At 35.2% G+C, this 27041-nt stretch overlaps 1 protein-coding gene and 1 pseudogene across 1 annotated transcript in view; both read left to right on the top strand.

Moving 5' to 3' along the window:
- ADAMTS6 (ADAM metallopeptidase with thrombospondin type 1 motif 6) overlaps window positions 1-27041 on the top strand; it is a 263626-nt gene that overhangs the window by 175285 nt on the left and 61300 nt on the right. Inside the window, exons 13-17 of the mRNA XM_024753116.1 lie at window positions 578-641; window positions 16487-16589; window positions 23974-24107; window positions 25724-25847; window positions 26368-26448. Coding sequence (XP_024608884.1) covers window positions 578-641; window positions 16487-16589; window positions 23974-24107; window positions 25724-25847; window positions 26368-26448 — 506 coding nt within the window. The remainder of the gene's footprint in view (window positions 1-577; window positions 642-16486; window positions 16590-23973; window positions 24108-25723; window positions 25848-26367; window positions 26449-27041) is intronic.
- LOC112404912 (ribulose-phosphate 3-epimerase pseudogene) lies at window positions 7483-8073 on the top strand (annotated as a pseudogene).

Below are 27041 nucleotides of genomic sequence, written 5' to 3' on the forward strand. Positions count from 1 at the left end.
CCTATCTTAGATTTAGATTTAATTTTTTGAAACTGAAGTTTTTAAAACTTCATGTAATATTTGAATTGAGATAGAAATTTATTTCTGAATTAAAAACTTTGAGCTGAAGCTATTTCCAGGGAGTTATTTTGTGTCCTTTCCTTATTTCCAGTCTGGAAAAAAACACAAACTTTCCATTTTCTACTTGATGAACATATAGTATCAGATTATGTGTTTTGTTAAATATGATTCAAATGGCTTTTCATTATAAATGATTTTTAAACTCATTGTGTTGAGCTGAATACCTGTTTACTATGATAATTAGAAAATACATTGATTTAATTGCATTTTCTTAAGAATGTATATCATCACAATTAAGAGCCTTATAAAGTTACTCATAGTAGATTGCCTTAACTTTTTGTTCAGCAGCCATAATCATTATTGCTAACTATCACCAGCATGATTATTATTTTAATAACTAATAAAATGTCAGATTTTTTATTTTCTTAAAGTAAATGTTAATATGTTTTCATCGAGCAATATATATACTGTTTATGTGGTTAGATATATTCACATGTTAAACAAAATGTGTTTGCAGACCTTCAGGAGGTGGAAAATACTGCCTTGGGGAAAGGAAACGGTATCGCTCCTGCAATACAGATGTAAGTAAAACCAAACTCTGCTATGAAAAATTAGCTTACATTTCCCCTAGAGCAGGGAAATTTTTTAAATTGTGAACTATTTGATCTGAAATCCATGTGCGTGAGGGTCACATGAATTTTTGAAACTGAATGGAACCAGCCTCAGGTCCATCAATTCCTTTAAGAATCAAGAGAAAGCTCCAGCACTAGAAGCAAATACACTCTCCCCCAGTAGGAATCAAGAGAGAGAGACACACCCCCTGAACTTCCCTGGTCCCCCAACACTCACAGCTTTGCCGCCGTTATCTTTCTTGAGTTCAAGAAACAAGGATTAATCTTATTATGGCCTTTATTCCATTTTATATTTGCCACGGCAAGAAGTCCCAGACTTCCTTGTCACTCCTCATCTCTTGCCATCCAATTCCATAAATCTTTGCATATCCCTTCTTCTGTTTCTCATCCCTGCCCAACCACTGAAACTCTTCTGTGCCCTCGGAAGCTCGTGGTCCATCATCAGCAAAATCCCTTACATCCTGACATCTCTGAATTTTTCTTCCCTTCACCTTCTTGTTCTAGTGGAAACTGGCTCTCCTCTGAAGATACTGCTTCCTCTGCAGGCCTCTAAAGTTAAGGACATGTATTTTCTCCCTTAGCTCTTGAAAGACTGGGCCTGGAAGTGAATTGACTATCTTCTTTATATCTTATTACTCCTCCCAGATAATTTTTCCTTCCTCCTATCTAAAAACCACAGCTTTTAATTTCATATCATCAGACTATTACCCACACTCCCACACTATTCCTCACTCTTACGCTCTCCAACCCTATGCCTATCCTAATCCTTGTTTATTCATAAACATGTGGATGATTTTTTCAACATCCTCTCTTCTGGGTTTTTCCATAACCATACAAACATGCTGTTATTTCTCCTATCTTGAAAAAACAAAAACAAAAATACTTACCATATCTAATTCCTCTTCTCATTTTTCCCTAAAATTGCTCATATAAAGTTTTTGCCTCCAACATTCTAGTGAAAATGTTCCTGTCAAGTCAAAGATGTTTTCCATGTTGCTAAACCCAATAATCAGTTCTGAGTGTTTATTTTACTTGATCTTTACCAGGCTTCCATGACACTGTAGCTTTTTGGTTGTCCTTCTATATTGCTACTTATTCTTTCTCATTCTCCTTTGCTGGTTCCTATTCTTTTCTCTGACTTCTTAATGTCAGAGTACCCAGGACTTACCCCTCTTTTTCTCTGCCATACCAATACTCATTTCTTTGGTGATCTCATCCAGCTTCATTGCTTATGATACCATTCATATGTTATTTGACCCCAAATTTATATTTTCATCCCAGACTTCTTCCATGGATTTCAGACTCATATCTTACCATTTATTAGACTTTTAATAGACATGTACTATTTAACATGTCCAAATGCTGTCTCCAAAACATTTCCACAACCATGTTCTTCCAGCAGTTTTTCCCATCTCAGATGTCAACTTCATCTGGCTCAAGCCAAAAACCCTTGAGTCATTCTTGATTCCTTTCTCTGTCTCACAGACTATATCCAATCCCTCAGAAAATCCCATTGGCTTTGCCTTCAAAATATATCATAGATCTGACTTCTTCTCACTGCTTCTACTGCTGCCTACCACTCTTTCACTGGATTACTCTAAGTGGCTTTTTCCGTGGGTTTCCAGATACTACTTTTGCTCCCTACAGCCCTCAGTATAAGAGGCAGAGTGATTCCGTTTCAGTATATCCTTTACCCAAGACCTTTTGATGGCTCCCTGTTTTACTTAAATCCAAAGTTCTTACAAAGGCCTGCAAGGCCTTCACAATCTGGCCTTCTATTACTTCTCTGAACTCATCTTTTATTATATTCCTCCTTATTCACTCTGCTCCAGCCACACGGGCCTCCCTCCTTGTACGTGCCAGGCATGCTCCCACCTTAGGGCTTTTGCATTGGCTGTTCCCTTTGCCTTGTATACTCTTCCAACCCAAATATCTACATCGCTAACTCCCTTACCTCACCTTTACTCGGCTGTCATCTTCTCAGTGAGGCCTGGCTTGAATACTGTATTTAAAGTTGCAACCCTCCCTACTCCCTACAACCCTGGGATTCCTAATCTTCCTTACCCTGCTCTATTTCCCCTCATACTACCTCTAACACACTCTATAGCTTATTTATCGTATTTAATTCTATTAAATTTACATCTTGGATTCATTACATGTAGCTTCAATTACAATGATTATATTGTTTCCAGCATTATTTATTCATTCACTCAACAAATAATTGAGTGCTTACTGTTTATCAGACTGTGATAGAGTGAGAGAGGCTCTGACCTCAAGGATTTTATAATTTCTTGGGAAGTCGCAGAAAATCACAATGCAGGGTGATAAGTGATATGATAGAATAAGTATGGAATGCTATAAAAGCATGTGGAATTGTCACATAGCCTAATTAGGGATTTAAGGATTTCTTCCCATGGGAAGCTAAAGATCTGAAAGGGCAAATTGCAGCTGACCAGAAAAGAAGGAAGTGACAATGAAAGCATTCTAGGCATGAAGAAAATTAAGTGCCAGGTGGGTAGGTTAAAAGATTTAGCCTCAGATTTATGCTTTAGATAAAAATCGGTTAGGGAAAGGTGAGATTACAACAGAACAGTAAACAAATCAAGAAGAATTTAAGGATACTGGTGAGAATGACGTGCTGAGCCATGCACTCTATACTAGGGAATGACAGTGGAGTCTAAAGAAGGCTAGCGGGGAGAAAATTAAGGATGTAACTTTGAAAAATGCATAAAAATTAAAGAACTAGTATTGTAGGAAAAACAGGGTGAGAGAGATAGCAGGTGAGGGGATCAGAGAGTGGAATGTATTTGAATTTAAGATACGAGAAGTGAGACTGTTCTCAGTGAGAACAAATCTGGAGTGTGGCCATGGGAGTGCATGCCTAACCTTGAGTGGAGGTGAAGGAGTTCTAGGAATGTTAAGGCTAGGGAGTTTGGGGAGTCTTCCGTGTGGATGTTGGATTCACTCAGGATGTTATTAGGACTTGGAGGGTATAGTGAGACTGTGAAGCGGGTATCAAGCTCTTTAACAAATGAGGGGAAATGACCATCATAAAGTTAGGAGAAAGCAGTGATGAAACCAAATAGTGATTTGGATGAATAACATGAATCTTGGAAAATAGAGGTTTTATGCAAGGGAAGAAGAATGGAGTACCTACTGCATATTTAGACTGTGTTAGGTAGGAGTGAGAAAGGCAAACCCACCTCTCAATTCCCATCTATTTCTGTTATGTAGTTGTAGCGGTGGGCACACATTTTGGGTCTAATAACACAGGTGCTATACAATGTGAATAATGTATGATAGGTAACAGAAAAAGGAAAAAAAACATGCCAGACACACATGCCAGGCTTGTTGCATTTTACCCATGAACTATGTTTAGATGCTCAGATTGTGGAGTTTGTTATTGGTAGGTTGACATTTCTATTACTATCTTTGTCTTCTGTTTCAGCTTTTTGCAAATGTTAAGGAGATATATTTAACATATATGTATCATGAATATACAAATAATTATGTTTTCTTCATTAATCTTGTCTCTACTAGTTCAGAATTTGAGACAATTCAGTTACCACACCAAAATTTATTTTCACGCTATCCAAGTTAATGAAGCTGTTTGAACATAAGTTGTGTAAACTGGAGCCTTTTAAAATGTAATCTAATACATGAAAATTTAAACTTTCAAAACACATAATCTAGCCCAGCACTGTCCAAGAGAACGTTCCTCAATGATGGAAATATTCTATCTGTGCACTGTCCAGCCTGGTAGCCAGTAGTTAAATTAGCTTTTGAGTACTTGAAATGCGTCTAGTGCAACAGAAGAACCGAATTTTTAAGTTTAACTAATTTAAATTTGAATAGCCACATGAGACTAGTGACAACTGTATTGGGCAGCACAAAGCTAGTCTAGCTATGCAGTAGAAAAATAACTGTTATGAAGAAGATTGTATCTGTTAATCCCAAATCCCTAATTTATCCCTCCCCCTTCCCCTTTTGCTAACCTTAAGTTTGTTTTCTATGTCTTTGGGTCTGTTTCTGTTTTGAAGCACAGGGGACTATATTCAATATCTTGTAATAACCAATAGTGAAAAAGAATCTGAAAAAGAATATATATAATATATATATATATATATATATATATATAACTGAATCACTTTGCTGTACACCTGAAACATTGTAAATCACCTATACTTCATTTTAAAAAATTTAACAGTATAAAAAGAAGACTAAATATTATGTATAAAATTCTCAAAACAAGTCAAATCAATCTTAGCTCATTTTAGAAATAAACGTGAAATTTTTATTTTTGGTAATGACAGATTATTCTGACAGAAAAATATTTTAGAGTGTGCTGAATAAGATTTTTTTTTTTTAACATTTTAAAATCAGCAAAGAGCTGACCAGATAGTAAGGGAAATGCCGTAAGGTCATAATTTTTGAAGGCGAACTCAAAAGCATCAAAAAGGAAACATCAGAGCAACTAAGGTACTCTTACCTTGACAATATTCAGAGAAGAGATTAAGTGCTCCAGTGTGTCTTTCTTAAGTATATGAAAAGTTTTTTCCGAAGCTTCTCCCCTGCGACCTCAGCAGACTTCCTTCATGTTTTATTGGCCAGGAGGCCGAATGCCCACCCTTAACCCAGTCATGGGCAAAAGGAATGGTATTACCATAATTGGTTTTGACTAATCTAGATATGCCCCTAAAATGGGGTTAGAGTCATTTTCTCTGAGAGGTAGATTCCTGAGCAAAAATCAGAATTCTGTTAGCAAGAAAGTGATAGATATTGAGAGTGACACAGGTGTCTGCATCAGAACTCTTTTAGTTTCCATCTTTACGAGTAGAAGTAGCAGCAACAAAAGTAGTAATGGTAGTAGTAGGACTAGTACTAGCAGTAGTACCAGTAGTAGTAGTAGTGATGGTAATAGCTGCTGCTAACATTTATTGAGCACTTACTACATACCAGACCTATTATTTTAACCATATTTTCTTTCCATACTGAGAGTTCTCCTCAGTGGTGAGTTGACTTGGTAAGATATTTTTAATTTCCATTTGTTCAATATAAATCTAGAAAAACTATGCTATAAAGTTGTGTTATCATCTGTTTTGTTACAGCCTTGTTTCTGCAACACAAATTAGCTCATAAGTGACTGAGTTATTTTGTGCCACTAAGAAATACAGCAGCTGAAGTCAAACTACGTTTTGCCTTTATACAGCTGAACAGCTGATGAAAATTGTGCTGTACATGATGACCATTCACCTCACACTCTTCTTTTTGTTCACTTTGGCCACATGCTCTGTCATTTCTGTGTGTGTTTCTGCCTGTTCTTTGTACATTGGCCTCTCGTCTCTATAATGTATAATGTTTTGAATGTTCTTTTTTTTTTTTTTTCCTATAATGCCTGGGTGTCTGTGTGAGCTACCCTAATTTAAGGGACTCAAGAGAGTATACTTGTCTTTTATCAAATCAGCCTCCTGCCTTAGTGCATGTTTTATTTAATTTAATACTTTACACATCATATTGAGTGACCCTGTAAATAAGATGTGAGAGAAAACTTTCCAATTAGTTAGAACCAGTTTGACAGTCAAGACCTAGAAAACAATTCATAGGCATTGTTACTTTGTCATTTGTGATCCAAGAGCTTTTCTGGAGACTTAAATAGGGATAAATTCAAATGATCCTGGAAGAATTTTCAAATCAGTGTCCAGAATGAGATGATGTTAGGCAATCAAACGGTAAGAGCACCAGGGTTCCTTATCTAATGTTATGAATCTTTGAGTCTTGCTCTCTACTTTCTAACTTAAGCATGTTATAATAGAAAATAGGAAATCTAGGAGATATAAGCCTGATTAACATATATTTGATACATCCTACTTGCATTTCTTTTAAGATCTTGCGACCCATTCCAAGCAGCCTATCAGTTTGCCATATAGTATAGCAGTTTTGACCCTATCTTTTCTGTGATTGACCAGCTGGTACTATAGATTACAGCTTAGTTCTTACATTTTTACATATAATAATAATTATAATTATTATTTATAACTCTCATTAGAATTGAATTAGCTTCATTAAAATCACAACAGAAGAATAGAATAAATTAGAAAATCAGAAGAAAAGGAAAAATAATATAAGGCTGGGATCAGTATCTTAAATATGTACCACAAGATCCTTTCACTCACTAAAAGTGGGCCATAGATTTTGCTCTGAGTTTCCTAGTAACCTGAGTAAAGAAGCAAACACCATCAGTTCTAAGATTCATGATGTCTGATAGCTATGACAAAAGGAGATATATCCACAAAGGAACACTTCATTATTTTGAAGCTTTGATACTTCTCCTATGTGGATCCCTACACTAGTGAATCAGATTGAAACATACAAGGCTGACAGTATTCTCCTTGCTTAGGTTTGAGGAGAAATTGGACCTAGAACCAATGCAGGCCAGTCTTAAAAAGTGGCAAGCACAAAAACAAGATAGCCACACTTTCTCCCTAATGCCAGTGTAATTCCTACCACAGACATTTGAAGGGTACAGGAATGGTAAGAAGAGAAAGAGCTCTCCAGTGGAAAGACAACAGTGTTCCCATTAAGTCCTGTCCTACTTACCCCAGTTTCAAAGAAAGCGATCCACAGAAATAGAAGAGGCAACTTATAAAGAGAGAATCTTTAAGGTTTTAAAATAAAACAAAAAAGGATAGCCAGCTGTAAAATTGGCTGACCACTCTCAACAGCAACTTAACCAGCCTAGAGGCCAAAGGTATTCACACAATAGACTCTGAGGCTGGTTATCTGCATCAGGATGTATTGGATGTGCAGTTTGTTCCCTACATCACCATTGGTCACCCTCAGGAGCCTTCAAAAGCATCTAGAAAAAGATTCATTCTTTGACATTCACATCATCGTCTCTAGGACAGAATACCAGGTAAAGACAATAGCTGTGGCAGGAACAAATGAATATGCTTTTTGGCTTGAAGCTACTGAGAAACCAGGAGCATCTACTAAAGACATAAGGATATTTGGATGAAGTCGTCACCATTAAACCAGGAACTTCAATAGAATATTTGGGATCATAAACTAATCTAATAGATAAGATCTTACGGAACTTGGGTTTGGAGAGCAGAGATTTATGGAAGTCATGATGCTGAGGGTTCATTGTTTGAGTTCTCCTCTTTGGACTTAAAGATAAATGATTGTTAAGGTCCTGACAGTTTTTATAAATGAGCAAATGTAGGAACTAGCATGATTATCAGGTAGTGCCATTATGAGAAATAAAGACCCCAGATCTGTGCTCAATCTTCTAAAAAGTGTTTGCTCGAGAGCTGCTAGAAAAATACTTTATTATGTATATGGAATCTCCTTTTTATTGACACAAAAGAATATTGACTATTAAGCAGGCATTTCTGCTTTCCTGAGCAATTTTTCCCTGCAGTGACTGAAACTATCATGCAAAATGTTCTCAGAGGGTAAAAGTTGGTGTACATGGTATAAGTATTTTAAGTAGCAGAATTTATAGATCAGTGTTATAAATACTTGAAAACTTGATGTTTGTCAAGAGTAAAAATATTGCTATATTGAGGTTATGAACCAAATTTTATATCAAAGCCTAAAGAAGAAATATTAGCTACCGTGCAAAGGACTCTTCTGCATTTCTAAAAAGAATGTCCTGGGGTTGCTTAGCTATTTTCCAGAAAATCCGTGTGTTTTTCCTATTCCATTTTATTTGTGATTTGCATGTCTGCTTGATAATGTGACTAGGATAGAACTTCTGGTGAAAAGCCTAAGTTCCACCTTGGCTGGGGTGAAGTCATATTATTCTTGCATCTTACACATCTCATTTCCTCCTTTATTTTATGCATCAAAACTATAAAAAACTATGCAGACAAAGGATTTTCCAGGTCATCTGTGGCCTGTTCTAAAATTTAAGCATAGGTTATGTAGTACAGGGACATTTTTTCAGTCAGCGTTGCTAGAGGCGCATGCTGTTCTGCAGTTTTTTTCTTCTTCATTGTGTAAGGTCATTAAATGGTGTCATTGCCTTGGTTGTGGTACACAGGAAAAGTATAGCCTATATTCGGAAGGAGTACTGTAGTGAAAAAGGTATGGACTTGGGATTCAAACTGACTTAAATTCAATCCTGACTATAACAGGATTGTTTCTATTTTACCTTGACAAGATACCTATCTTGACTAAACTTCAGAGAACTCCTATATAAAGAGTATAATTATATCAAACTTGCAGGGTTGTTTGAGAATTAAAAGAAGTAATACTTTAAAACATCTAGTGCTATTCCTGGTACTTAATCTGTATTTGCTACAGTGTAGCTATTACTCTATACATTTATGTTTTATAGATTACAAAGTACTTTTTATATAACCTCATCAAATCTTCAAATCACTTTTATAAAGGGAGGGACAGGGTTTTGCTTTCTTTTTTCATATTTTAAAATGAGGAACTAAAGCTCAGCAACAGGCTAGTGTCTTGGAAGGGATTCAGGAAGGCATAGAATTTCTGAGTGCTGCTCTAGCACTCAGATGGAGCCTTTGGGAGGCGGGTGTGGCAAAGTAAGCTCTGAAAGAGTTTGGTCACCTTTGACATTGTCTTACTTCCAGTCTAACCTTACCCTGCAGCAGAACCAGATAGCTGAGGACAATTATGAAACTACAGACCTTGCCCCCAGGGAAAGGTGTGGGGTAAGTGATGCCAAGGTACAGAGTTGATCCATTAACTAACAGTGTTATAACTGTGTCCCAAGTTATAATTAGAAAACATATATGTATCAACCACATTATTCTCATATACTTCAATATACTTATAAAAGTATACTTTCACATATATGTATATATATATGTGTGTATGTATATATGTATAGATATATGTATGTATACACATATATATAAAATGGCAAAAAATAGCAGGAGCAGTGTCATTAATCTTTAGGTTAGTATGAATTTTATAGAGTGCATCTTGGTGTGAGAAATAAGGAATAGCTTTTAAGCACAGAATAGAGCTTGCTTGTTTATTTTGTTCTTTAAAGCGACGTTTAAAAAATCACAAAGTAAAAGTTTGTTTCTTAACATGTTTACAGGCTTAGGGGAAAGGGTCATGCTATGGATAGATGACATTTAAATTAAATTTAGGCCATACAAGGCATATAGAAATAGTTTTAATTTTGAAAACTTGCATACAAGATTATGGTATCAAACATGACAGCCAGATTTAAGTTTGTCTAGACAATGTAGGTTTATCAGGCTTTTGTTTTCTTTTTCTTCAAAAGTAAAGGTACAGTGAAATTATTCCCCCAAAAGCAGAAACTATTTGGGGGAGAAAATATGAGAAGTTTGCCTCAAAACTAGGGTTGAAATGATTCACTACGCATTGAACACTAAATTTAACCTTGGAAATGCCCTTGTGAATTACTTTAATGAGCTAATTAGACAGTACCTTATAATTAGGAAATCAGGAGTTTTGTTTGCAACTTGTAAAAGAGAGTATGGAAGCAAGGCTTTTGTTAGCCCTTGCAGCATCTTTATGTATATCACTCCTGTCTGGGTGAACAAGCAGAAATGTGTCCCTTCTTCACAGTCTCATGTCAAGTGCATGACTTCCTAAGCAAAGCAAAGGTTGAAATCCAGCCTCCACTTATGCTCCTTCAGCTAACAGGGTATAATTGACTAAGAGTATGTTGCTATCCTGAAGAAAAAGAACATTAAATTTGGGGAGTGTAGAAGGTTGGTCTAGTGTAATAGTGAAGCACAAGTGCATCTGGCATGAAAGTAAGAAAGGAAGAAGCAGCAGAAGGTGGGAAAGAGAGAGAAGGGGAGTAGAAGAACAAAATTCCAGTTTTGCTCATTTTGCTGTGTTCCCTGAGGCTGTAGGAATCCTGGCATCTTCCCAGCCTGTAGGAATGCTGGTATCTTCCCAGCCTACGCATCTTTTTTTTAGGAAGAAAAGAGGAAAGGGAAAGGGGGGAAAGAGTTTCATTCTCGGCTTGCTTCTCACTCTTTATTACCCATAAGACATAATACAGTATTTGCAGAGTTTTCCTCATTTGGAAAACATTTTGGGATGTGTTGCTCTTGAAGGTAAGGGTATTTGGGGTGTATTTTGCAAACGAAGAAAAGAAGGCACAAAGAGATTCCGGGACTTTCCAAGGTCACCTATTCTTTCTGGTAAAATCCAGATTACAACTCTAGTAACAGAAATGCCCCTGGACAGTTGGTCAGCAGAAGCTGAGATTTCTTTCTGCAGCAACGTTTATGCCCCAAGGAATTTTTTTTTTTAATCTATCAGTATAACTGGAAGCATAAGATAGTCTATAGAATGTGCTAACTTACATATTTCTCTTAAAAAAAAAGTAGTGAAAAAAGATACTAGTATTAACTTTTTGTATCTTTGAAAATACTAAGATCAAAAGATACTGAGACCTGCAGTGTTGCTTTCTGGATTTATGTGGGACCCTGCTGGTTACTTTTTAGAAGAAGAGGATGCTTGATAAGTGTTAACACTAGGAGGCTGAAAACCTGTCAGGCTTCACTTAAAAAATTTGTTGCTTACGCCTACTGTTTTCTGTTGCGGTTTCTGCATAGTGTCAACATTTATTATACTTAAGTAACTTAAAAAGCATTACTCCCTAAACTCTCCATTATTCTTAAACAAAACAAAAATATATTTTATGTAATTTTTCCTTAAGAAATTACTCTTTTCTTTGATCTCTTTCATTCTTTGCAGCCGGAATACACAACTCCTACTGAGCTTATTTCTAATCAACACAAGATTCAGAGCATTCACTGAAGGAAACATTTGAATCAAGAGAACAGAACACTAGCTGATATATGCTAGAAATAGAAAGGCATGGGATCAAGTCCCCAAGTCTACTACAGTTTCCAATTTACAGCACCATCCATCTTCCATGTTTTTCTGTGAACATCCTAAACACTCCCGCCTTAGGGCTTTTGCATTTAATGTTTCCTGGAACACTCTTTTCACAGGTTTATATGTAAGTCACTTCCTCAGTTTCTTTTAACTCTCTGCTCAAGTGCCACCTTATCAGAGAGAATTTCTCTTGCTCTACCATTTAAAACAACTCCCTCACCCGCGCCCAGCCCACCCCGCCACCTTGGTACCTTGCTTTATTTTTCTTCTTTCTCATCTCCAACTACAGTGGGCTCCAGGAAAGCAGGGACCTAATCTGATTGGTTTATTCTCCAGAGCCTAGAATCCTATGTTATATATAAAATCTTTTTATATATATTTGCTGAATATAAAAAAGACACTTAAGGCCAGTTCTTGGTGCCTGGTTTTAAGAGTACTAATGACAAGTTATTATGTCCCCATAGGAAAGCCATCAAGGTCTAGATACCTTTCAATAAGGGATTAGATTTGTTCAGTGTGGGTCCAGAAGAAAGGCACAAGACCACTGGGTTATGGGAAGGAAGACAGATTTTGGCTGAAAGAAAGAACCAGATGATAATTGCAGCTGTCTGAAAAGTATTTGAATCTATCTTTCTGTAGATTATACAGATTGTGTGACCACTTTGGGGGTAACTGTACAGGAAGTTTAAGAGTTTTGTGCAAATTATATTACATTCTGACATCAATTCTTAAAAGTGTATGATTCTGTATTGACTCAAAAATTAATAATTGAGCTTGGTTCTTCTGCAAAATGCTGCCAGACATTTGTATCTATATGTTAACACCCGAAATCAGGGGCTGGCAAATTGCACCTTCTGGGTCAAATTTGGCACATTGCCTCTTTTTGTAAATAAGATTTTAGTGGAACACAGCCCTGACTGTCATTTACATAATGTTTATGGCTTCTTTTACACTATGATGTCACAGTTGCGTAGTTGTAACAGAGGTTATATGGCCCACAAAGTCTTAACATATTTACTATGTGGCCCTTGACAGAAAAAGTTTGCCAACCTCTGCCCTTAACCAACAAATTGCAAAATATAACACAAGGAAACATATCTCTATTCAGTCTCCCAAGTACCACTACCACTACTACTATCTCCTCCTCCTTCTCCTCCTCCTTTTCTCCTTCTTCATCATCATCATCAACTATTTTATCTGTAAAGATCCAACCATAATAATATAAACCACTCTAAATATTTAAACAGAGGGAATCTAATGCAAAGAATTGGTTACGTGCATAATGGAAGAGGCTGACAAGCCCATAGATCAGCATCAGCAGAAAGATACCACGACTCCTACCAGGAAAACATAGGAAGGAGGTAGTTTTATTAAAGCCTAGAGGCTGAAATCACACAGCAGAATCTGGAACCACACAACTGGGGGTGGGGGTGGCTGTTGTCTGATATTGGAGCCACAAAAATATTCTGCTTCTGCCTAAGATGCTGCTTGAGGTAGAGAGGAAATGAGAGAAATACCCTGGCTTCTCCCACTAGTGCCTTCCATTGCCGGAACTCAACCAGAAGTCAGCTGACACAGAGGCCTAGGAAATGGAGCCTGCAGATTTGTTCCCCCAACATAAAGAGCAGAGCAAGAGAATGGTGAGGAATGAGTCTAAGGATGCCTAGACCAAAGACCACACAACTGCTAATGGTTATTGAGTGCTACCAGTACCAGGTAAAGAGCCAAACCGTTTACATGAATCCTCACCTACTGAGTAAATACTAGTGTTATCTCCAGTTTATAGATGAGGCTTGGAAAATTAAGTACATTGCTGAGGGCTATGAATTAAATACATAAGTTAGAATTGAATCCAGGTCTGTCTTACTCCAAAATTCTTACTTTCAGCCCTCTCATTTTGTAAATAAGAAAAAAGTAGTTTGGAGCAGATAAACTTGTAGCTGGTAAACACAAGGCTAGGTCTAGAACCCAAGTTACTCCTATAAGGTTTTCGTACATCTTAAGAACTTAAAAACCTATTGTAGCATTTAGAGAGTCCAGAGGAGGCCCCCACTCAGATGCAGGAGGTGTCTTTGCACCTTGAAACTGTTACTAAGCAGCCTTCCTGGACACAATTTACTCAGTTATAAAATGGGATTATTAGTTATAACTACCTTATGAGAGTGTTGAGAGAGCTTAAATAGATACAGATCTAGAGACTTCTGAACAGTGTGCCATGAGATAGGTACTTACTAAATGCTTAGAAAAAGGTAAGTAGGTGTTCTTATTGTTAATATTTTTATTATGCTGAACCTGGGAGTGGTTATCACAGGAAAAGAATAGATCAGAAATCTAATGAAATGTTATCCAAGTTAGTCATTAAACAGTAATATCCTCCTTTTGGACCTTTTACTTCTCTTCTATCTAGGATAATAATTACAAGATAGTCAAGAATAGGATTTTTGTTCGTTTTGGGTTTTTTTTGAAGAGAGACATTTTATTTTTATTTATTTATTTATTATTTACTTATGACTGTGTCGGGTCTTAGTTGCAGCACGTGGGATCTTTCACTGTGGCAGGCGGGCTCTTCGTTGCAGAGCACAGGGCTTCTCTCTAGTTGCGGCACTCAGTCTCAGTAGTTGCAGTGCACAGGCTTAGTTGCCCTGCAGCATGTGGGGTCTTGGTTCCCCAACCAGGGATCGAACCTGCGTCCCCTGCATTGGAAGGTGGATTCTTAACCACTGGAGCACCAGGGAAGTCCCTGTTTGGTTTTGTTTTAAGTGAGTGGCCCTCGAGATGCCTTAGTTTATTAATTCAGGTCTCTTTTTTTTTTTAACCGGTTCTTATCTATGAAATGTTATCTCTTATGCTTCTATACAGTTCCTTTCTTTCATCCGGGATAGCTGTTGTCCAACTATTCCCAAAAATATGACCTTTTCTTTCCTGTCCCCATGGCTTTACTTAGCTTCATTTTTAATAGAAGTCCTTTTTCTTTCTTAACGAGCTCAGTTCCTATAATACTTTGTAATATTATAAAGAATAAGTATGTATGATACTTTATTATAATTCTTATAATATACTCAAGATTTTCTTCCTCAACAAATATTTCCCTAACTAATCACATGACACATTGATCTTTCACCTATATACAGCACCTGTAGACAATCTATAATGTGCTGTCATATACTTATTGCCTGAGATAGGGCTGTAGCTTTTCCATTTTTATCTTGTTACTCCAAACAGATTGAAAGTCATGCTTGGGTAAAGTTTTAGGTGGTTGGTGCTTTACAAATACTTAAGTATTATGTGAAAACTGTGGCTAGATTTCAAATTACCTGTGTTTTATTAAATTGATGATATTTGCTTAAAAACTAGTCTTGCTACATGGCAAAGCCACTGACAACCTTGGTCATTTTCTGGGATTTCCTGAAAATGGCTTGTAAAGGGAAGCATTTCTTTATTCCAAAGATTAGCACACCATGAAACAAAAGACCCTGGAAGCATATCCTTCCAGCATCATGCACTATGTAACCTATGGTAAATAGTTTTCATTTTTTTAAAAGGCAAATAAGGATAATTTGACAGGCAGAACCATTAGGTTTAGCATTGCAGTCTCATATTTTAACGTGCAGAAAATATTTTAAAATGCAAGGCTCATAACAGAACGTAGACCTGCTGTCACTATTTTCAGAATATGAGGCTTTGGACTTGATATGGTAGAAATTTTAACCACAGTGTATAGGAAGTAATGATGACCATGCACATATTTGCACCTTGTGCTCTATTAGTTTTGCACATGCTTCAAGGGACCATTTGCAATGTACTGATCTCAGGAAACTGTATAAAGTAAATGTAGAGATCTAGGGGAAGGTAGTAAAGTGTCCTCAAAATGATCTCTGAGATTGTAACATACTCGCCATTTATTCACGATTGAGACTTTTATCTAATGGCTTATTTTGTTCTGTCATATTTAAGGGAAATGTTTTCCCCACCCATGTTTCAAAAGCAGTACTTTGATTTTTAAGTGCTACTGCTCCAGAACTCTAAAAGATAAGTCAAATTAGGTCATATTTCCTCAAACACTATGAGAAGTTATACTTTTAATTCTTTGTGAACTTTAAGATTAAATTTAGGATGGCCCTGTGGTATTTGAAATCCAGACCTAACTAGATTGGCAAGATTTTCTTCCCTAAAAAACTTAGGTAGAAGAAGCATTCCAAACTTTTAAAAACAAATAATCCTCTCTTCACCCTCTCAACATCCTTCTCTCCTCCACCACCCAACACATGTACATGTTTTGAAAATGTAGTATTTTATTTTCTGTGATGTTAATAGATTAAATGTAAATCTTAATAAGTCTGAATTCCTTGAATTTAAAGGTGTTTAGACTTGAGGCCTAGCATTTTGCCCAGTTCATTCCACATCTTAAAATACGGTTTTTGTCAGGGCTAGACAGTAAACAGCTCTAGTAGTTGGGATCCAAACCACAATTAATAGTGCTGAATGTCATGTTACAAACCTGCCTCTTGATTTCTTAAAATAAAGAGCTGGGAGTAGCTGTGGCAACTGGACCTCAAATACTGTTACCGAAAAGGATTTTGTGTTTTAGTTTCTTCATCTAGTTTTTATGTCTGTTTATAAGGAGATACCTGATGGATTGATTGCAAAGTGGACTATGAGATGCATCTGAGTGTAAAGTTATATGGAAACTGTCTAACACTTAACTTGGTTTAAGTTACTTCAGTTATTTCTTCTGTGGCTAAGATTACAATTCAGACACTTCAGTCATAATACTGGTTGTAAAACAGTAAAGCAAATGCCAGAATTATAGCCAGAGAATAAGGGAGTGAGCTAATGTGATGGCGTTCAGGCACTTTTAATTTTAGGGACATTGTCCCTTGGTTTTGGTATATTTCAACAATCATACTATTTATGATTTTATTTTATTTTAGCCATGTCCTTTGGGGGCCCGAGATTTTCGAGAGAAACAGTGTGCAGACTTTGACAATATGCCTTTCCGTGGAAAGTATTATAACTGGAAACCCTATACTGGAGGTAATGTATAACCTGGCAGAGTTTTCATCATGCTTGAGAGCTTTGCAAGTATAAAGGAATATATAAATACATACAAACATGCCTGTACATTCATATACATACTAGTAAAAATTAGTGTTTGCAAATCACAGGAAAGTGCTTCTAGTACTATAAAGGTCTCGTGTTTTAGTTTCCCTGTAATAAAGTTAATAGGTTAGTACAAATGATCAGAAATCATTTTTTAAAACCCAATTCTATTTAACAAGGTACAAAGTTCCTAGAAATAATGTAAATCCAAGTAATATTTCTGAGTTCTTGAGACTTCCTTGGGGTGTATAGACATTATATTATAATAATTTACAATTATTGAATATGTGGAATTATCACCCTAAAAACAAATTATAACGATATAAATCAACTCAAAAGAGGCCAGGAAAATCTGTGTCTTTCTTGGTCACAGACCAAGGATCTTTCCATAGATGATTATTGTTCTTTTTCAGGGAAACATTTTTTGCTCTTTATTTTAGGCAAGTATCAGACACTAATTGCTCTGTAAGCACAAGAAGTTTTCTTACGCTCCCAAAATACAAACTAAATTTTGTTAAAATTTTCTCTTAGAAAAATAGAATGTACTCTTTTTTTTTTTAACATCTTTATTGGGGTATAATTGCTTTACAATGGTGTGTTAGTTTCTGCTTTATAACAAAGTGAATCAGCTATACATATGCTCCCATGTGTCCTCCCTCTTGCGTCTCCCTCCCTAGAATGTACTCTTAAAAAAACTTTTATTTATTGTTTTTCCAATATCTTAGTTAGTTTTTTTTTTTTTTTTTTTCTTGGCCATGCCACATGGCTCTCGGGATCTTAGTTCCTCAACCAGGGATTGAACCCAGGCCCCAGCAGTGGAAGCACCAAGTCCTAACCACTAGACCACCAGGGAATTCCCCCAACATCTTACTTTGAAAACTTTCCAACATAGAGCAATATTAAAACAATTTTGTAGTGACAACTATCTGCCCACCACCAAGATTCTATCATTAATATTTTTAATATACTGTCTTTATTACATGTCTAGTCATCTCTCTATCCATTCATTAATTTATTCTATTTTTCAGGTGCATTTCAAAGTAAATTGTAGTCATCAGTATACTTTCCTCTAGATGCTTCAGCTTGTATAAGTTTAACCACAGTTCAATATTTATTTTCTTTTTTCTTTTCAGGGAAGATTATGTACAATGAAATGCACAAAACTTAACTGTACTTTCCCTGAGTTTTGACAAATGCATACACCTGTAAAACCTTACTGAGTTATAGAACATTACCATTACCTCCAAAATTCTCATAGTCCTCATACTTCTTCCCATTTAGTAGCTGCCTCTACCTACTTCCAAGAGGCAACCAGTTCTGATTTTTTTCCTTACCATCAATTAGTTTTTTCTGTTACAGAACTTCATGTAAAGGAAATCATGGCATATTTACTCTTTTATCCAAGGCTTCTCTAAGCCTAATGTTTTTGAGATCCATCCATGTCCTTGCAAATGTAATTAGTTCATTCTTTTTAATTGCTGAGCAGTATTCCATTGTACTAACCAGTTTGTTTATCCATTCTGCTATCGATGGAAACCTGATTGTTCCTAGTTTTCAGCTGTTATGAATAAGTGGCTATGAACATTTATGTATGTCTTTTTGTGGGCATATGTTTTCATTTCTCTTGGGTAAGTACTTAGGGGTGGAATTGCTGGGCAATAGGGTAGCTGTGAGTTTAGTTTTAAAAGAAACTGCCAGATGTTTTTCCAAAGTGATTGTACCAGTCACACTCCCATCAACAGTGTATGAGAGTTCTGTTTGCTCCCCATTCTTGCCAACATTTGGTGTTTTCAGTGTTCTGGTGGGTGTATAATGTTGTCTCAGTGAAGTTTTAATTTACATTTTCTGATCATTGAATATGTTGAGCACGTTTTCATGTGCTTATTGAGCATTTATATATCTTCTTTTATAAAATGTTTGTTCAAATCTTTTACCTATTATTTTTTGAATTTTATTTATTTATTTTTTATACAGCAGGTTCTTATTAGTCATCAATTTTATACACATCAGTGTATACATGTCAATCCCAATTGCCCAATTCATCACACCACCACTCCCATCCCCCCCCATTTTCCCCCGTTGGTGTCCATACGTTTGTTCTCTACATCTGTGTCTCTATTTATGCCCTGCAAACCAGTTCATCTGACCATTTTTCTAGATTCCACATATATGCATTAATATCCGATATTTGTTTTTCTCTTTCTGACTTACTTCATTCTGTATGGCAGTCTCTAGGTCCATCCACATCTCTACAAATGACCCAATTTCATTCCTTTTTATGGCTGAGTAATATTCCACTGTATATATGTACCACATCTTCTTTATCCATTCATCTGTCGATGAGCATTTTGATTGTTTCCATGACCTGGCTATTGTAAATAATGCTGCAATGAACATTGGGGTGCATGTGTCTTTTTGAATTATGGTTTTCTCAGGGTATTTGCCCAGTAGTGGGATTGCTGAGTCATATGGTAATTCTATTTTTAGTTTTTTAAGGAACCTCCATACTGTTCTCCATAGTGGCCGTATCAATTTACATTCCCACCAACAGTGCAAGAGGGTTCCCTTTTCTCACACCCCGTCCAGCATTTGTTGTTTGTAGATTTTCTGATGATGCCCATTCTAACTGGTGTGAGGTGATACCTCATTGTAGTTTTGATTTTCATTTTTCTAATAATTGGTGATGTTGAGCAGCTTTTCACATGCCTCTTGCCTTTGCCTATTTTTAAATTGGTTATTTATCTTTTTATTCTCAAGTGGTTCATTTATCAGATAGGTTTTACAAGTATTTTCTCACAGCCTATGGCTTTCTTTACTTTCTTTGCTTTTCTTTATGTTTTAAATGGTGTTTTGAATGAGTATAAGATTTTAATTTTGATGAATTCTAATTTTTTAAAATTTTATGGTCATTGTGTTCTATGTCCTGTCTTAGAAACCTTTGCCTACCTTAACTCAGGAAGATATTTTCTTCTAAAAGCCTATGGTTTTGATCTTTATATTTAGATCTATAGTCTAAAAATAATTTGGGGGTGTGGTATGTATTTTTAGTGTATTTATAGACTCTATTTTGTTTCATTGATCTATTTGTCAATCCTATGCTGGTACCACACTGACTTGATTAACTGTAGAGTCTTGGACATGGGTAGTGTAAGCTCCTCCTACTTTGATCTTTTTTTTAAGAGTCCTTTGTATATTCTAAGTGCTTTGCATTTCCACATAAATTTTAGAATCAGTTGTTAATGGTTACAGAAGAACATGTTGGGTTTATGATTCTTGTCATGTTGAATCTTTATATCAATTGAGGAAAAACTGATATACTAACAATATTGAATTTTCTGATTTATGAACATGGTATATCTCTCCATGTTTTCCTTAATTTCTCTCAGCTATGCTTTATAGTTTTAGGTGTAAGGTCATGCACATCTTCTGTTAAATCTATTCCTGAGTAATTTATGGTTTTGACACTACTGTAAATAAAAGTTTAGAATTTTTTATTTTCAATTGTTTCAATTGATTTTTACATATTAACTTTGTATTCTGTGACCCTTCTAAATTCCCTTACTAGTTCTAATAGTTGTTTTGTAGATTGTTTAGAATTTTCTTGGTAAATAGTAATGTTATCTGGAAATAGAGATTATTATTTTCAATCTTTAGACCTTTTTATTTTATTTTCTTGCCTTAATTCACTGACTTGGCCCTTCAGTACAGTTTGTGCATGTGTTAATTATATGTGTTTTTCTTCTTTATTCTGTTAATATAGTGACTTAGTTGATAGATTTTATAATGTCAAACTGACATTTTACTCCCAGGATAAACCCTATGTGATAATGATTTATTATCTTTTTATTTATTATCTTGTTATTGGGCTTAATTGCTAATATTTGATTAAGGATGTTTACATCTATCTTCATAAGGAATATTGATTTGTAAATTTTTTTCTTGTCATGTTTTTGATAAGTTTTGATATCAGAATTACTCTGGCTTCCAGAAATAGAATCCTTATTTATCTTGAAGGAGTTTGTAGGGTTGATAATATGTCTTCCTTAGAATAGATTTTACTAATAAAACCATCTAGGCTCGGTATTTTCTTGTGAAAATAATTTTTTTATTACAAACTCAACTCCTTTAATAGATAAAGAGCTATTCAGATTTTTTTATTCTTATGTCAGTTTTTGAATTTGTGTCTTCAAGAAATTTATGTTACTTCCATGTTGTCCAATTTATTCGCAGATAATTGATAATACCATTCTCTTATTATCCTGTTTAGTATCTATAGGATCTGTAGTGATATACACTCTTCAATTTCTGCTATTGATAATATGTATCTTCTCTCTTTTTCTTGATCATTCTTGCTTGAAGTTTATCAATTTTATTACTCTTTTCAAAGAATCAACTTTTGGTTTTAGTACTTTTTTTCTAATCAATTTTTTGCTCTTATTATTATTTGGGGGGAGGGGTTTATTTTACTGTTCTGCATTCCTAACATTTGTTGTATTTTTATTTCCTTCAGTTCAAAATATTTTCTTATTTACATTGTGATTTCTTCTTTGACCCATGGGTTAGTTAGAACTGTGTTATTTTTATTTCTAAATAGTTGATTTTTTCCAGATTTTTTGTTATTGATTTATCATTTAATTACATTATGATCAGAGAATACTCTGTATGATTTAAATTTTTAAAATAGTTGAAATTTGTTTTATGATACAGCTTATTGTCCAGGTTGATGAATGTTCTATGTATATGTGAAATGGATGTGTTTTCTCCAGTTGTTGGATATAGTGTTCTATATGATAACAAGGTCAAGCTGGGTGATAGTATTGTTCAGATCTTTTATATTCTTTCTGATTTTTTTCTGCTCTGGTTTTTTAATCGGTTCCTGAGAGAAGTGTGTTAAAATCTTCAACTGTTTTATGGCTTTGCTTTTTGTGTGTGGGTGTAGGTTTTTGCTTCATGTATTTTGAATTGCTTTTATTAGGTGCATATACATTTGGGATTGTTTTGTCTTACTGTAGAAGTAAGTCTCTGAAATAATTCACAGATTTAATAATTAGCATCTAGATAATTGTGTGCTTTGTAAATTAACCCTAAATTTATAATAAGCTTTAACTGAAGGTAATTGGTAATGTGACCTTCCATTCAGAGAATCATCTTAAATCCTTTCTTGAAATAACATTACCTCTTCTGAAAACTTATTGTAGCAGAGGAAGCTGAACACATCTTCAGCAATAAAGGAAGAATAAATATATTTGTATCATTATCACACAGTGCAGTGGGCTAAGGAATACAACCAGAGCATTTATGTGTTCTGCCTATCAAATACTACCTTACATAATTAATACTAAAATTGTGTAAATAAAAGACTCATGTTCTCTTTTTATAGTCTGATGCATAAAAAGCTGCATTAAATTCCAAAGCATTACAATAAAAAATGGCGAAAGAACTACACTGGGTAGTAATGAAAAAAAAATCCCAGTTAGATCTGTGGAAATTTAGAGCAATTTTATTCATGAGAATCTTATAAAAATAAATATAATACCTTGATTATCAGTTCAGGAAGAAATTATTTTATTTATTACTTGTTATTTCTGTTCTCAGTACAGCAAAATGTATCATTAACCTAAGCCTAATAATAACATTATGTTATATAGAAGTTCTATAGCCTGTAGACATTGAAAATGGAAGAAAACACAGACTTCAGCCAGAGGTTGTAAACTGGCAGTTCAGGAACCGTTTTTACTTATATACATGTTTTAGCCTCCACAGTATTTTTGAAAACTTTATATGAGTTTCCAAGAAGAGTGTTTCTATATATATATATATATATATATATTTTTTAGCCGCTCTGCAGCATGTGGGATCTTCCCGGACCGGGGCACAAACCCGTGTCCCCTGCATCGGCAGGTGGACTCTCAACCACTGCACCACCAGGGAAGCCCAAGAGTTTATATTTTTAAAGTCTAGGTTTCCATCTCCTCTTGAAAAAACAATGTCTGACAATATTGGGCCGTCTTCTTACATGACAAAAGTCAACTGTAACAGTGATCTACTTTAATCAATTGTTCTCTCTATAATTTATCATTGTCTCCATCACTCAGTTGACTTCTCTTTTACTTCACCCCGTAGAAACCTGGTTTCTACCTTCACTAAGACCTAGGCATGTCATTTCATCTTTCTGTCTAATTTTCTTTTTTAGAGGAAGTCTTTTTTATTTCAAAGAAATTTTATCAGATCATTATAATAAGGCCAAAGTGCTTTAAACATCATGAAACAAAGGTTCAACAGAAAGTATTTTTAAGTCCTAATTTTAATCAATAATTACATTTTTATAAATAGCTTTTTTATGTTCAGTTTTGAATAAAATAAATCCATATTGATTGCTACTTTTCCAATATACTGAGAAGTTGTGATATGTAATCTGCTTGTTTTTTTAAAATTGCTACTATTTATACCTATTTTTCACGTCAACCTTGAAATACACACACAGCTATTGAAATACAAATTTCAAGTTACAAAATGCAAATTCTCAAGTTACTGTATGCATTTATTCACAATATAAAATTAGCTTTCTAAAAAATTATTCGAGTTTATTTCTTTTAGGTTTTATTCAATTTATTTAAACTAAAAATGTTTGATGCTATGTAATATTGGATTGTCCATCTTACAGAAAAACCCAAACGAACTTTTTGGCCAACCCAATATTTATCTTTGATTTATTAATCTCATGAGAATTTTTCAAATTTAGTGCTATAATTAATTTTATCTTTGACTTGCTAATCTCATAAGAATTTATCTCCATGCTAGAGCCACTTTCATGGAATATGATATGTTTAAAGCAGTTCTAAGTTTACTTTTATTTTATAATTACCATATCTCTGCTTGAAGTAGCAGTTTTTGTATCGTATTCAGTAACAAGTGATATAATTTGCATAAATTTCTACTTGTCATACAAGGTCATTCTCAAGGCCTTCCTAAACTTTATTTTTTTAGTTTTTCAAAATGGCTTTTATTTCATCTATTGTTTTCAACATTCAGTTACCTCCACTGTGATCCCTTTTGACCTAAAATATATTGAAAATATATATGGGAAATACCTGAAATTTTAAAACCTTAAGATTACTCAGCAGGTCCTCCTTCAAGTTGCACAAGCAGTGAAAGTAAACATGAAATTTTAGCAAAGAAGAAAAGAAACCTACACATCTAGGTATATAGTCAGAGAGTGATGGTCTGTTATCAATCGTAAATATGCTCTGGATGATACTGAATCACTGTTCCTTAGGAGAACCACTCCATTTATTTCTCTTCTACTATATTTGTCCAGGTGGGGTAAAACCTTGTGCGTTAAACTGCTTGGCTGAAGGTTACAATTTCTACACTGAACGTGCCCCTGCGGTGATTGATGGGACTCAGTGCAATGCAGATTCACTGGATATCTGTATCAATGGAGAATGCAAGGTTGCTCAGATTATGAATTTCATTGCTTTTTGTTGGGGTTTTTGAGACTTCTGTCTTTTTTTTCTCATATAGTAGCTCGTAATTAATACTATGCTAATTTTTAATAAAGAGGGCTGCATTTTAATTTAATTTTCAGTAAGGAAATATACATAGTTAAAGGTAGAATTATCCATTCACCTTCAAGCACCATGCAAGTGTGATTTATTCTGGTATTCTAGTTATGTTTATAGGGATTGCTAGAGCTATGAAGATATTTTGGAATTTAATTTCCATCATTCTTCTGTTTACAAACAAGATGATAGCAAAGAGGGGGAATGAGGATTCAGCTCATTCATATGTCTACTGTGTGTTCTCAATGAAAGATTATTTGATATATTTCATAGCAAAATATTTCCTCAAAGTGTAAAACAGCTATGCTCTTCCCATTTTGTCTTCTTTTGAAGCATTTATAATGGTTTTTGCTATAGAATTACTCTTACTAATGCATTTACTTCAGAGAATTAACCAGACCAGTTGGGAATTGCAGGAGCAAATACATGGTATTTTCCTAGACCTGTGTATGAATCTTATCATAAGAAATTAGCCACAAAACCCACTGTTTTCTTAACTTTTTTCCTTGTCTGCTTTTATTTGACCTTAAAGAGAAACATAAAACTAAATGCCAGAAACTAAGATGAGATAAAAAACACTGTCTATTTTAGTTAGTCTCATAATTTCTTGCAAGTTTCTGTCCTTCTGGTTAACTTGTCACCAAATGTATCTGATGTTGCACTGTGTGTGTGTGTGTGTGTGTGTGTGTGTGTGTTTATTTACTTACTTGAAGAAAAAGTTATTTCTGGGACGGTATAAAAATGTTTTTCAGATAACCAAGACCCAGGCACAGGTTATATTCAGACATTGCATGCCTGGTATTAATGGCTAAAAGTCAAATTACAAATTTAAGTGCCAAAATATGCCAAAAATATATGAAGGCCACATTTCTATGATTAAATACAAAATTGAAAGGTAGAATTTCAGCTTCTACAATAAAATTTCATGTTTATATCTCCTTTTCTTTATGGTAATTTTATTCAGCTAATGGAAACAGGTATTCATTTTTAGAGATTTCCTCAGGCATGAATTCCACAACTAATCCTTGACACTAACACTAAAAATTGGATATCCAAAAGAGCCAGTGGTTTAGAAAGGGCAAACCATAATGCTCAGTCAAGACTCTTGTTGTTATAACCCTTGTTGTGTAGGACCATATGCCATTTTTTCTTAGTTCTTGCATTTCTTAATTGAGGGTATAAGTAAGAGCCCATTGCCAACAAATTACAATATTTTAAGAATTGGAGCCTGGTATCTATCTATACATGAAGAAGAAGTCTAAGCTAGAAATACAGGTGTACATTCCTGGGGAATCAGAATTTTTTTCTTTAAACTTATGTATTGAGAAGTGTTAGCTAGAATTAATTACTTAGGGAATGAAGGTAAAAGTGGAAAGAGGAAAGTATTTCCTGTTTAGATTTCCTGTACTGGAAAAACACGTAAATAAATAAGTTATATTCATTTGGTTAGTGGGTCCAAGAGTTCCTCCTCTTTTTGATACACTGAATATTCTTCTCTGTTTTCAGCATGTAGGTTGTGATAATATTTTGGGATCCGATGCTAGGGAAGATAGATGTCGAGTCTGTGGAGGGGATGGAAGCACATGTGATGCCATTGAAGGGTTCTTCAATGATTCGTTGCCCAGAGGAGGTGAGTGTGTAGAAAGAACTCTTCCTCACACCTCTGGTGTACTTGGAATAGCCAAAATATTTGATTTCCCCCCTTATTTTAAAAATTTCTTTATTCAGGCAGACAATGGTTTTCCCCCAAATTGCTTTCAGTCCTTTAAATATTAAATATGGCTTCAGGTTAGATATTTTAAGGACATATTATTCCATTTCTACTTGACTTCATTTAGCCACGTTTCTTTAAGATGGGAATTCCCACAGAGCCTTGAAGTGGGGGCCATGTGTTGAGGGAAAAAAAATGAACCAATATTATATATCTTGAGACTTTAAAGATATCTTGAGATAATTTTAGAGGAAAAGAAAAATACCCTTAGATGTATTCATGAACCCAAAGGGGAATTTGCTCATTATTCACAATTTATAAAGTACAAAAGAAAGCATGGAAGAATAAGGAAACTGTTATTACTGAATGCTTACTAAACACTCATTTTCTGATGAAAGCTCCAGATGCTGCTTATTACTGGCTGTCTTCTGTGTTCCAGGCTACATGGAAGTAGTGCAGATACCAAGAGGCTCTGTTCACATTGAAGTCAGAGAAGTTGCCATGTCAAAGAACTATATTGGTAAGTAGCATATTTTGCTAGATTTTAAAAATTAATGAGGAAAAGCACCACAGTATCATGAAGGAAAAGACATACTGCTTTGAGGTAGAACACTTTCATGTTAAAAGGAAGTTCCACATGAAAGAACTAAACAAAAAAATTAGTAGTTTATAGCTTACTCTTCACTGGGTTAGTTGATTTTTTTTTTTTTTTTTTTTAATTTTTGAATGCGTTGGGTCTTCATTGCTGTGCACAGGCTTTCTCTAGTTGCAGTGAGCGGGGGCTATTCTTCGTTGTGGTGCACGGGCTTCTCATTGAAGTGGCTTCTTGTTGCGGAGCGTGGGCTCTAGGTGCATGGGCTTCAGTAGTTGCAGTGCGCAGGCTCAGTAGTTGCAGCACGTGGGCCCTAGAGCGCTTGGGCTTCAGTAGGCGTGGTGAGTGGGCTTCAGTAGTTGTGGCTCACGGGCTCTAAAGCTCAGGCTCAGTAGTTGTGGTGCATGGGCTTAGTTGCTCTGCGGCATGTGGGATCTTCCCAGACCAGGGATTGAATCCATGTACCCTGTGCTACCAGGGAAGTCCCATAGTTGATTTTTTTTTTTTTTTTTTTTTTTTTT

Source organism: Neophocaena asiaeorientalis, unplaced genomic scaffold (assembly GCF_003031525.2).
Source record: "Neophocaena asiaeorientalis asiaeorientalis breed wild unplaced genomic scaffold, Neophocaena_asiaeorientalis_V1.1 scaffold399, whole genome shotgun sequence".
NCBI lineage: Eukaryota > Metazoa > Chordata > Mammalia > Artiodactyla > Phocoenidae > Neophocaena > Neophocaena asiaeorientalis.